The sequence below is a fragment of the Scophthalmus maximus genome, chromosome 1 (genome assembly GCF_022379125.1).
Source record: "Scophthalmus maximus strain ysfricsl-2021 chromosome 1, ASM2237912v1, whole genome shotgun sequence".
Classification (NCBI taxonomy): domain Eukaryota; kingdom Metazoa; phylum Chordata; class Actinopteri; order Pleuronectiformes; family Scophthalmidae; genus Scophthalmus; species Scophthalmus maximus.
In genome coordinates, this window is record NC_061515.1 from 11,004,486 (window position 1) to 11,016,882 (window position 12,397).

Genomic DNA, 12,397 nt, shown 5'->3' on the forward strand with positions numbered 1-12,397 from the left:
ATGAATAGATGAAGTATTACTATTTAATGTGTTGCGCAATCTGCTTCCATGCCCGAGGACGGACAAACATGGAGAGACGTTCCAAGTTTGCATGTCCATGTATGTATGTTGACCGCGGGGCACGAAGACTCCTCTCCTCCGCTCCTCCCATCATCCCAGCGGATCCTAAAGGGCTGCTGCCTTGACAAGGGGTTAAGTCGAGTCATATATCGCATTGAATTTCATTTAAAATTTAGTAATATGCTTTCATCCCAAAACTGAGAAAAAACAACCAGAGGCTTTAAAAAAAACAGGGGGGGGGCAACAGAGATCAGGGCTGGACTAATAAATGCAGTAGTGACAAATGAGAAGTGTATAGCCACATTAACTGTCTAACAAGTGGTCACTGCGGTGACTTTGGGCAGATCCCAGAGGAAGTGTGTTTCTAATCCAGCCCGTTACTTCTCCTCTGGGCTGCGGCAAGAAAAGAAAAAACCCAATACAAGTTGGAGGTGCTAACACAGATAGCTCCCTGCTAGAGTCATTGCGGTGTGTGTGTGTGTGTGTGTGTGTGTGTGTGTGTGTGCCCTGAATCTGACTTGACAGCTGTCTAGCATCTCTTGAGCGCGAGGCCACTTCCTTATTGATCTGCCTCTTGGCTCACTGTTAAGTCTCTGCAGATTCCATCAAGACCAAAAGAACAAAGTATAAAACAGTCCCTCTCCCTCTCTGTCTTTTGTTTAGACACTTCTCACCGGAGAACGACGACACATGGATTTCTGGGGCTTTCTCTGTAGTCGTTTTTGCATGTGTGCAAATGATCTGCCCTTGCTGCCCGTGCAGCAGTGTAGAGGAAGAAGGGTGGCAGAGGAAAGTGCTTTAACTGAGCTCAGTTCTAGACGTCACCACGGTCTGTGACGCAACAGGCTCCAGAAAGGCAGCAGAACCACTTCAGAGAACAATCACCTGCCTCTTCTGGAGACGTCAGGGTGCCACTGTGGTTTATTTGTTGTCTGCCTGTTAGTCAAGTTTGCACAGACACCCTTCCTTATTTTATTGTCTTCAAACTGGACACATCCCATCTTCACCTCACAGGTGAATGTTTTCTCATTAGTCACACACCAAGGAGGCTTTTGCAAATTATTTCAATTGGAAGGGGCTATGGCCTCAACGTCTTGTTGAGTCACATCGAACACACCCAGGCGGCTGTTTCACACCCTCTCACACATCTGAAATCAAATCTAAAAATATTTTAGTCTTGTAGGTCTCTGTTGACGATTGATGTTTTCTTATATCAACTTGATACTCAGTTATATATTCGATAATGGGAGTTCACAGTTTATGATGGCGCTGTAACAGGCAAGGGATGCCATCGTTTTTTGAGAACATACATCGTTCTGTATTTCTAATAAGAAAGCAAAGCATGCTCAGGCTTGTTGGTTATAAAGGAACTCCGCTTCCTCTGATTGTGCAAGAAATCACACACCCCTTGCGAGACAAACTGACGTATCTATCTTGACATGAAGCAGGCCCGTAGTGCAAATATCCACATGAACATGCAGGCAGTTATAGAAAAAAATTAATCTGAGGGTTGATAATTTGCTGTATTGACAATGTTTATTCATTAATGCTTCTTGGTTATTGCTGGTTTGAAATGTGTTCGGATCAAGCTAAGAGGCTCATACACATGCCTGTATCTTTCATCTGCTGGAGATAAAACCAGCTTTACTGGAAGTATTTCAGGGCTCCACATCTCATATCTGAGAAGGTTTTGCAGACCAAAATAAAATGTTCATGCCTGACAGGCTTGGACATACACAGAAGAGTCTGATCCAATCACTGAGAGAGCGTAACTCATCAGATCGTGTCTTGTTTCTGGACCTGATTCCTCTTTCCAGTTTGAGGGATACAGATAATGGTTATTTTCTTCACCGATTACTTTGAGGATTTCTTTCGGTGTGTGTTGCCAAGTGACGACTGTTTCAAGACACAGACTACAGTAAAACTGTAGTAAAATTTCAGAAGTTTCATATAATGTAACCCTTTATGGAAGTGAATATAATACTGGGTGGAATTAAAGAACAAAGACACATTTTTTTCCCCTAGCTGCTAAAGCTCAGTGTGGATACAGTAGGATGTCGGCTGGCTGAGGAGGAGTCTCTGATCAGCTCGTGATTATTAGCTCGAGAGACTGTTGAATAGACTAATTAAAGCCTGTGGTGGTTGAGATGGAACACACCGACCCAATATACACAACCATGGGCGCAGCTGTGAAACCACCTCCTCTGCTTGCTGTGGACAGACATCAAGTCATATTTCCTCGTTTTCATCACCACGCTCTATTCATCCTCCTGTGCATTTGTCTCACTAACTGATGCACGTCAAATACACTGTCGTGATTCGACAATAACAAAAAAAACAACCGCCCCTGCAGCTCAGCGCGTACACTGTCTCATTATGAGCCCTGTCGATTGAATTCCCTGGTGCGCCTCGGTCTCCCCTGTTCACCAACAGAGTGGCCAGGCAGGAAAATCAAAGTGCTCTTTGCTTTCACTTGTGCGGGAGGCTGGAGCGAAGCAGAATGCCAAGCAGCGGAGAGCGACACAGCTGCTGGGCCATGTGCAGCGGGAGGAGGGATAAATGACACTGTTTATAGGGGCTGGTACCTCCACAGTTGGTTCGTGGCATCTGTTCTAATAGTGTCTCGAATATGACTGTTCTTCTGCGGGCGTACGCTAAATGAATTACTGAGCTCGCTGCTCTGTGCAATGTCGCGGAGAACCAGTTGATGGAACGTCAAGGAAAGGATGTGGATTTCATTCAGGCGGGGTTGATCAGTTGTCATTCTGGATGTGATTGATATTTTTTTTTAGGATTTGTCAATGGAGACATAAAGCAGTCTTCTACTTTGTGACTGTTCCAAGTTTACAATTGAACAATCCACTGGTTTTAACTCTCATTTGCAAACCAATCCATGAGCTCTTTTTCAGATTTTGCATAAAACTAGAAAACAAGTCGTACTTGCTACATATAGATGTAATCATGCTGTTTGAATTTGAAGTCTGTTGGCCTTAATTAACACTATTACATCGTGTCCTTGTCCCTTGTGAAATCCAGTTTGTAGGATAATAAATGATGACTTCTCCTATGCAAGGTGTGATCACAAAAAACATGGTCCATTAAGTGTCATCATAAAAAGGTTTGTTATAGTCAGTAATGTCAGGGAGGAGTTGTTCATTGAGCTTCTGTGTATTAGAAAACAAAACAAAGCAGAAGGAGTGTGTCCTTGCCGCTCCTACTCAAGTCTCAAATACCTGATTGTCCAGATGATGGAGGCACAAAACAATAGGCCATTCAGAGTTTCCTGTTTTCACAAGAGATTTGTTTTTGTATACAGCATGTGTGTGATTGATGTCATTTCATTTTTTTGTTGTTCTCAATAACTGACCAACGAGATTTGGTCTCAAGAGTTTGCGACGATGGGGTAAAAGTATATGATCTAAGCTTTTCTCCGTCAAGAAATCCTTGTTGCTCATATTTTGGCATTCACCGCTTCAATTCATCACATTTGTTTTGTGCTCCAACACAAGCTCATGAACTCTGTCCCTTAGTTTTATTTTTCATTGTTGTTTTTATTGAATCGCTGTCATATTTGCTCATAACCAGCATTAGAACCAAAAGAGGAAGGGGTCTGATGAGGAGGCGAGGAGTTGGAAGGAAACAAGCCTCGGTTAAAGTGACATGTCATTTCCTGGTTGCTCGCTTGACACTGGGAGACTTGAAGCGAGCGAGTCGTACGCTGGTGCTGGTTTTGGGAGCGATGTGCAGCTGCTGAGCTGCTGACCGTGGACCACTCCGAGGGCTCACGCGAGACTGGGTTCACGAGAACCTGGCATCTTGCTCAGCTGCGTACCATGAGAGATGGACTGGCTCGCAATCCAAAGCCAGTTGGTAATGTACATTTGAAATTAATGCAGCACCAGGAGAGCCATATAGTCACACAGTTAATGGCATTAGTTTTTCAATTTCAATTATATTTCATTCCATTCCATGTAGTAGAGAAAGTCTGACTTTAAATTGCTTATTAGAAATACTTAAGAGTATGTCTGATAATATGACACCATAGACACTAGGGCTGCAACTAACGTCGATTATTTTCATTATCGATTAATCTGTCGATTATTTTCTCGATTCATCGATAAGTTGTTTGGTCCATAAAATGTCATAAAGTGGTAAAATAGTTGATCGTGTTTCCCAAAACCTCAAGATGATGTTTTGTTTTGTCCACAAACCAAAGATATTTAGTTTTACTGTCATTAAGGAGCAAAGAAACCATAAAAACTACTTGAACCGATTAATCAGAATAGTTGGCGATTAATTTAGTAGTCGATTACTAATCGATTAACTGTTGCAGCTCTAATAGACACCCTACGTTGCCCATTTGTTGACCTATTTGCTTGTTGATATAGGGAATTATGAATGTTTTTTTACGGCATGTTATTTATGTACAATGACTCAGTCAGTCTGAGACGACTCATGTGTTCCCTCACACCTCCTGCTCTGGAGAAGCTGCTGTATCTACGATCAGCAACAGCGCTTACGTGCATGCTAATGAAAATGTTCAGGTTTTTTTTCCCCCTGTCACACGGTGCACCGGGGCACATTTCTAGACGTCCTGTGTTTTGTTATTTGATTTCGTAACAGACTGCGTCTGGATCATCAAGTTTCGAGTAATGATCCTGTAGAATTTTGCAATAGTCTTTATTTAAAAGTACAAAAATAATTCGGTGCAAAGCTGACCCTGTTTCTCTGGTGGTGAGCTGTGTGTCATCTGTGTAGTCTGATGGGAGATTGAGAGATAAGAGTGGCAAGTTGTGTTGCACAGCAGAGGCTGATTAAAGCCGCGATAATGACTGCTGTATATTAGACTCCTCACACTGTTGTAGGCCTCTTTAAATCACATTATCAGGGCGTGTTAATGCAGGGACGTCTTGTTTAATACAAAAACATGTTTGCAGCGAAGAGTTGCAAATTCATGCTTACTGCTCCATACCGAGTTTACAGTATGTTTGGAACGTATGACTGATATGAAGTTTAAAAAGAAAGCAATGTGATTTTGTGTCTTTCAACCTCCGTGTTTTGAAAAAGGAAAGAATTGGCTCATGTGTTCCTCTTTGAGGTACAACATCCTGTTACAAAAGCAGGTCATAAGATTTAGTCAGTGCCATCATGTTTTCAGTCACAGTTTGATGCTCAACACTTTTACATAGTAGAAAAGCAACTGGGCACGACCAAAGAGCTGTGATGTTTCATTGGAAATTCTTTAGTAACCGTGCACATTTTACACCCGCTGTGTTGTCAACCAGCACTGTATGCATACATGGAGGTGTGACGATGACTGTATCGCCTCACATGCTCTTTTTACCCCCTTTCCTGCAGAAAGACGTGGACTATCTGCAGCAGTGGCTGGAGGCTTTTGTGGCGTCTTTTGAGAGGCTCATCGATGTGCAGTCGTTGGAGCCTCGGAGGTGAGAAGTAACAGTTATTTATTGTACACAAACTACACATCAAAAAATTGTTTCCCCCAAAGCAGGATGACCGGTGACATTCCGTAGATATAGCATTTTCAGATGTTTATGTTATGTGTAAACGCAGCCCTCTGCCTGTTTGCTACTGCGTCCCCTCCCCTCCCCCTCTCTTCTTCACATCTCTTCTCACATCTCCCTCTCTAAATCTCCCAGGCTGGAGGAGTGCAGCTCTGAGGTGCCCTTGCTTCCCAGGGAGGTCCTGGTGTTCCTCAGCACCCAGCTGTGGCACGGTGCGCTGCACCTCTCCACAGCCTCGGAGCAAAGCGGCAGCATCCCGCACCCTCTGCTCCTCATCAAGTTCTTCATCATTATCTGCCGGTGAGGGGCCTGTGAACATGTAAACAGACATAGTGGAACTGCTGCCCTGACTTTCCTAATGGCCCTAATATTATGTGAACTCATGTTTGTTGTCGTCATGACGGCTATTTAGCGCCAAACAGCAATATTTCCAGTCACAAGCCACTTAAACTTTTGTGCGCTAGGTTTTTTAGTAGTGACTAAAAACTAGGCTGGATGATTTATTTTTTAAATGATTAAGAAATGTTCAATCAGATATTATTTTATGAGGAAATTAAAATGCACATTGACAATGCAAATGTCAATCCACACTACATTTGCAAAATAGCGACTTTAATCCTCAATCATCTCAAAGAAGGCGATGGAGATAGAGGGTAGGACAGAATTACAGATGTTTCACAGCTCTCAAAAATTGCAATGCAGATTGTGTAAAGCAGCTGCAGCTCAGTGTCAGGAAGTCGTCCCTTACATTCTGTAGATTCACTGTAATTGTCCTTTTTTTATCCAAGATGGCCAACTAGGGTAAACATCAGGCAGACTCAATTGCATGGATTTCTCTCTACTTCTAGGAATATGGAGAACATCGACCCAGAGAAGACCCCTGGTTTTGTTTTTGAAACTATCAGGCTTTTAAATTTCTGCTTGGACCAGGTAAGGAGCAACCTGAAGAGTATTTCAAACATTGTGCAGAGTTCAGAGATTAATGATGCGGCTTGACTAAACAGCATGTTCACTATATCATGCATGAAAATACTATCAAGTGCCGTTGTAGCCAGACTATGCAGAAATGTTATATACAGTTGAGAGGCCTTCACTCTTGACCCTGCTGATAGTATATGACATCCTCATGCAGAACTAACAGAACTAGTTCACACTGACAAGACAAGTATGTAGTAAAGTAAGGTAATAAAATGATGCTACAAACAGGTTACATTTCAATGTGTGTCCAAACATGTCTTCTGGACAGATAAAACATGGACAAGGGGAGCCGTCCTCTCTGCAGTTGGTTGTGCAGCATGGACTGGTGCTGTGTGAGAGCCTGTTTGACCCTTATCAGACGTGGAGGAGACGCCTAGCAGGGTGAGCATGTGTTACTTTTACCCTGGTGATCGCCTGAGTGAGTGTGTGGGAGGTGGAATTTAGTCACACAAAGGCCAAAGGATCTCGCCCAACCTTTTTTGTGATTTGTAAAACCTCATTTGTGCCAGCGGTATTAGTGGCAGTCGCACGCAGACTAGGCGTGAAGTGAGTAAAAAGTGCGGTGACTTGAGGCTTTGTGTGTTGCAGGGAGGAGGTGAGCTTGCCAGAGAGGAACAAGTATAAGTTCTCCCCGCTGGCCTTGCCAGAGGAGCTGCCTGCCTTCTTCCATGGTGAGATACTCCCTTTCGACTGCTCTGCCACTCTGATCTCTCGCATACCACAAGAATCATGCTGTTCCTTCTGCCCGAACACGGCTCATCTGTCGTATCTGACTTGGGAAAATGACACCCTTTGGTTTTTCTCAAATGTTTTTTTCTGAAACACACACTGTCAAAAACCTGTTTCTTATGATGAAAACTGATTCCACTCACTCAGTATGTTTGGGTTTGGTTGAAAACTTTCTTATTTATCGAGTGTCTAATTATCAGGTTTCAATCACCAGAGTCCAAACATGTCTAATTATCAGCGAGCCAAGTGGGAAAATCTCAGCCTGGGCAAGTTTCAGTAGGTCTAAACTGAAGGAGGATTATACCGGGATAGTATGTTTTAATTGGAAATGCTAAGAGCTAATTGTGTTAATACTTTGATAATTAGAAAGGCTTAAGCTTTTCTATGTGATGTAACCCTGGATGACGTCAGTGGCATTACAAGGGGATTTTGTTGAGCCATTGAACCAAATACTAACTGATAAATACTGATTTTGCTTTAATCTTTTGTTAATAATTTTCTGTACCCGTTGTATTAATGTTTTTGTGGTTAAATGGTAGCTGCCGTTGTGTAACCTTGCCTCTTGGCTTGACCACCATGTTCACAGAAAGTCTACAGGAAAGCGAGCAGATCCCAGAGATCCTCGCGCTCCGATTGGTTCATCTCCAGGGCGCTGTCATCAGCGGAGGAAAGGTGTGCTACCCTGTTTCTCCTCTTCACAAGTGATCACTCTGCAGCAAACACGACGAGTGATTACAGGGTAGTCACTTTGTCTATTGTTTTTCAGAAGAATGGCCTTCTCTCCATCACCCCTCACTCTGTTGAGGACCTGTTCTCTGTTCTGCGAGCGTGGTGCTGCCGGACCTCCTCTGAGGCCAAGGACACGGGGCTCCCGCGGCAGACCTTGCAGTGTCTGACGGCGATGATCCACCTGCTGCACTCCAGCAGTCCTGCGGAGCGTCAGGTGGAGATCAGGGCGATACTGGAGGGCTACTTCCAGCTCCTCAACTGGAACCGTCCGCTTAGCAACGAGCAGCAAGACAGGCAGAGCTGGGAAGACAGTCTGATCTCACTCCAGAGTCAAATGCTAAGTAAGACCATGTCCACTAGGTCTCGATTAGCAGAGTGAGCAAAAGCATTCCTTTAAAAAAGAAAATCTCTCTCAATCAGTGTGGAGGCAAAATAATCAATTCCCCCAGTGTCTGATAAATAAGATGAGTCAACCTCCTCCTTGTTGTCAATTTTAGCTGCTGTTCCTGAGATCCTGCAGTGCCCCGACAGACCTGTCCTGCAGGCTGTCTTCCTCAACAACAACTGCTTTGAACACATCCTCAGGCTAATACAGAACAGCAAGGTCAGACCCCTGACCCCTGTCCCTCTAAACATTCTTTGCTCCCTCAGCTCTTCATATCTGTCCTTCTGTCAATTGGTCCGTCTGTCAGTCTGTCACCTTTTCTATTTTATTGTTGTCATGCCTATTTGCCCCTGAATGTCACATCTGCTCTCTGGCTTCTTTCAACGTTTGGTCAGTGTGAATATATCCCATGAATTCCAACTTCCAGCTGAGGTTTTGCTCACATGCATGCTGCAGCTGTGGAGGGACCAGCATCAAACCTGTCTACATGACCGCTCACAGAGGACTTTTTGTCTAATTGTCTGTGTCTTTGTGTCGTATGTCTTGTTGTGGGTGCGTGTGTGTGTGTGTCCTGTAGCTCTTACAGAGCAACAGGCGTAGACCAGAGCGTGAGGTCACAACACAGTTACTCACAGAGGTCGAAGTGGACCAGGTACAGCCGTCCCCACCCACCCCCTTCCACTTAGTGTCGATATTGGTCTGTCGGCAGGAAACTCAGCCTCGTCTCCACGTCGTTAACTGCTACCGAACTGTTTAAACAGGAAGCTTTAGGCAGGAAGTCTGTCTCACTCATTTGTAAATAAAGCAGGTAGCCCCGGCTAAACGCGATAGTTGTTGCCCGGAGTTCCCTTTTTATCTGTTGTATCAGTCCATCTGGAATGCAGGTCCACTTACAGCCTATGTTGCATGTCACTTACTGTTACTTAAATGGGCAATCTGCCGTTAGCCTTGTGCACATTGGAAAGTTAAAATTAATCAATTAAAAAAAACAAACATATTGTCAGGATTAATCATTGCTTGTTTAGGAGTGTTTATTTATGTCACATTCCTAATTAGAGGCTGAATTCCCTGTTGACAACACTGGGCAGCCAGAGAATGATCTGGTTTTTTTATGGTGCATGAAATGGTGGTTGTTCAGCGCATGCCTCTTTTTTTTTCTTTTCCTCGAACTATGGCTGCTGTATCGTGTGGCTGGTGGTGCTTGTATGAAAAACCTGGATCGTGTCCTGATGTTTGATGTTGCCTACTTTCCACCAATAGTTAGGGATTGCTTCAATCTTTTTTTTTTGGTGGTTGGCTTTGGTTTTTTGCATGCTGGAACATTTCATTAATTAACAAAGAGCCGATTGTTTGGTGGCTGGTGCACCAGTTCACTTACTTTCATGCAGTTGACTCCATTAAGTGTGGTGTTGAAAATAAAGAAATGTCATGTACATCTAAATTGTTTATCTTTTGGGTCATGTGCAATTCAAATGTTTACCTTTTTTTGGGCATTCGCGGTCAATGATTTTACCTCCTAATCTCGATGCAGGTTTTGGAGAAAGGATCTGACAGTATTACAGTTCATGCTTTAGGAGTCCTCACTGCTTTAATGAGTAACTCACCCTCTGCAAAGGTAAGGCCCCTTCTGATCATCTATGATCATGCTCCTGTACACACATTATGAAGCATAATATTGTAGTGGAAAGGCGCCTTCAATGCCAGCAAAAATGAGTGCCTGATGAAGAAAGCTGTTTTCCGTTTGTTTGAGAATTCTCATTGTATTCCCTGCCAATGTCTGGAAGTGTGCCACTAGTCGTCCCCTGTGGAGCAGCTTTCTCCAGCCTATTTCTGTCTCCTTTCCCCTCAGGAGGTTTTCAAGGAGAGGATTGGTTACTCCCAACTGTTTGATGTGCTGAGGAGTCAAGGTCAACCCACAAAAAGGCTGCTGCAGGAGCTGATGAACATGGTGAAACACTCTTTTCCTGATTATCCCCACTGAGTGCAGTGATAGTAGAAGTCAATTTGCTCTTATTTATGACCCTGTTTCTTTTGAAACTGTTATCATGTCTTCTATATATATTTTTCATTCTCTTTGTCTCCAGGCAGTGGAGGGCGAGCATGCCCACGCTCATCACCTTGGCATTAGTAACGACCAACCCTTGCTGCTGCTCCTGCAGTGGTTGCCTGACCTGTCAGGCCAGAGGGAACTTCAACTGCTGGTGGCGCAGTGGCTGGCCACCGTGTGTCGCGGCTCCTTGTCCTGTCGCACCGTGGCTGTGGAGGCCGGCATGGTGGGGGCTCTGCTGCAGGTGCTCTCCCAGCCACAGAGTCTGGACAGGCAATGTGCAGACGCTCTCCTGGGTCTCCTGCAGCACTTGGGCTCCCTGTGTCTGAGACCAGAGGAGCTGAAGAGTCTGCTCAGACTGCTCAGGGTTGATCAGGAAAATGGTGCAGTAGCGGGCAGGATGCATCCCTATTGCAGCCGCGTCATCCGAGTGCTCTCGGCCATAGCAGCCAGGGAAGGCCAGGACAGTGCCCTGCAGTACTTTGATCTCACACCCCCCATGGCTGGTATTATGGTGCCCACAGTCCAACGCTGGCAAGGCAGCGGGTTTGCCTTTCACGCTTGGCTTTGCCTCAACATGGAGTTCCCCTCCTGTCACACGGAGTTCGCCAACAGCCGTAGACCTCGCGCCAACTCTCAGCATGATATGGGAAAAGGGCCCCGCAGGAAGCAGCTCTACAGGTAGATAAATACAGTGCAGATGATAATGTGCCTTGAACTGCGAGCATTGTACAAGTTTTGACTTGAAAAAAACTTTTTTCTCTCTCCAAAGTTTCTTCACAGCGAGTGGAACAGGGCTGGAGGCCTTCTTCACCATGGAGGGTGTGCTGGTTGTGGCCGTCTGCACTAAGAAAGACTACATGGCTGTCGCTCTGCCAGAGCACCCACTCACTGACTCACGCTGGGTGAGTGTGGAAACAAACTGAGTAGGACAGCAGGATTTTGGCCAACATTTGTCCCCATTTAGCTTGTCCCAAATAAAAATAGATTCAATCAAGGAGACAATCATACAGTACATTATTTTTCTAAACTGCATTGTCTAGGCCGGTAACCTTGAAGCATGGGCTTCCTGAAGAGACAAGTACTGTAGCTGGAGAGGTCTATCAGTATGGTTAAATTAAAGCTGTGAACTGTGGCTGTTTCCTCTGGTCTCTCAATGCAAAAATTGCCCTTTTGTCAGGATCAAACTTGAAACTCAACCTTATTGCAGCATTGACACACATTTGTGTGCCCTTTTTCGATGTCGTCCTCATCACAGCATTCAGTGGCTATAGTTCACATCCCAGGCCGTCGCCCATTTGGTCAGAACCTGGTGACCGTCTACATCGATGGAGAGCAACGTAAAACTGCTCAGCTTCGCTTTCCCTCTCTCAGTGAGGTAACTGACACTGGTGTCTAACATATTCTGACCATCAACATACGTTACCACTTCCTCTCTATCCGTCTAATTTCCTCTGTCTCTTCCCCACACGGATCTGACCCTGAAGCCTTTTACCTCCTGCTGCATCGGCTCTGCAGGCCACCGGACCACTACCACCACCACGTCCCCCAACCTGCCCACGACCTCATCCTCCACCCCCTCGCCTGAGTTTGCCTTCCCTGCCCATGCCCCCTCCCTTATCCGCTCCCAGTCATTCCCAGCCTCCATGGCAGGAGGCCACTGGGGTTCCGCAGGCGAGTCTCCTGTGCACACCATCCCAGCGGGACTGCAGGACACAGAGTGGGGAACACCCACATCTCTGGATGGCCTCCTTGGCACCGCCTTCATCTGCCACGAGGCTCTGCAGCACACCCAGACAAGAGCTCTGTATGCTGCAGGTATAGGTCACGCTCTGCTTAGAATGCAAATATTGATGTATGCATAATATACTCTACACGTTGAGCATTTCATTATTTAAGCTTCTAGGTAAATTCTACATTAAACCAAATGGACAGTAATCCAGG

At 45.0% G+C, this 12,397-nt stretch overlaps 1 protein-coding gene across 4 annotated transcripts in view; it reads left to right on the forward strand.

Annotated features, from left to right (window-relative positions):
- The window catches only part of nbeal2 (neurobeachin-like 2), a 31,601-nt gene that overhangs the window by 1,618 nt on the left and 17,586 nt on the right, over window positions 1-12,397 (forward strand). For 2 of the 4 annotated variants that reach the window (XM_047336705.1, XM_047336704.1), the window contains exons 2-16: window positions 5,419-5,507; window positions 5,721-5,885; window positions 6,434-6,515; window positions 6,832-6,944; window positions 7,152-7,234; window positions 7,879-7,964; window positions 8,059-8,362; window positions 8,519-8,625; window positions 8,984-9,058; window positions 9,938-10,021; window positions 10,256-10,354; window positions 10,491-11,134; window positions 11,226-11,358; window positions 11,712-11,831; window positions 11,941-12,271. In XM_047336705.1, coding sequence (XP_047192661.1) covers window positions 5,419-5,507; window positions 5,721-5,885; window positions 6,434-6,515; window positions 6,832-6,944; window positions 7,152-7,234; window positions 7,879-7,964; window positions 8,059-8,362; window positions 8,519-8,625; window positions 8,984-9,058; window positions 9,938-10,021; window positions 10,256-10,354; window positions 10,491-11,134; window positions 11,226-11,358; window positions 11,712-11,831; window positions 11,941-12,271 — 2,515 coding nt within the window. Of the gene's footprint in view, window positions 1-3,732; window positions 3,931-5,418; window positions 5,508-5,720; window positions 5,886-6,433; window positions 6,516-6,831; window positions 6,945-7,151; window positions 7,235-7,878; window positions 7,965-8,058; window positions 8,363-8,518; window positions 8,626-8,983; window positions 9,059-9,937; window positions 10,022-10,255; window positions 10,355-10,490; window positions 11,135-11,225; window positions 11,359-11,711; window positions 11,832-11,940; window positions 12,272-12,397 lie in introns of those variants that run through there. The other 2 variants (XM_035635138.2, XM_047336706.1) reach the window with 2 other exon arrangements.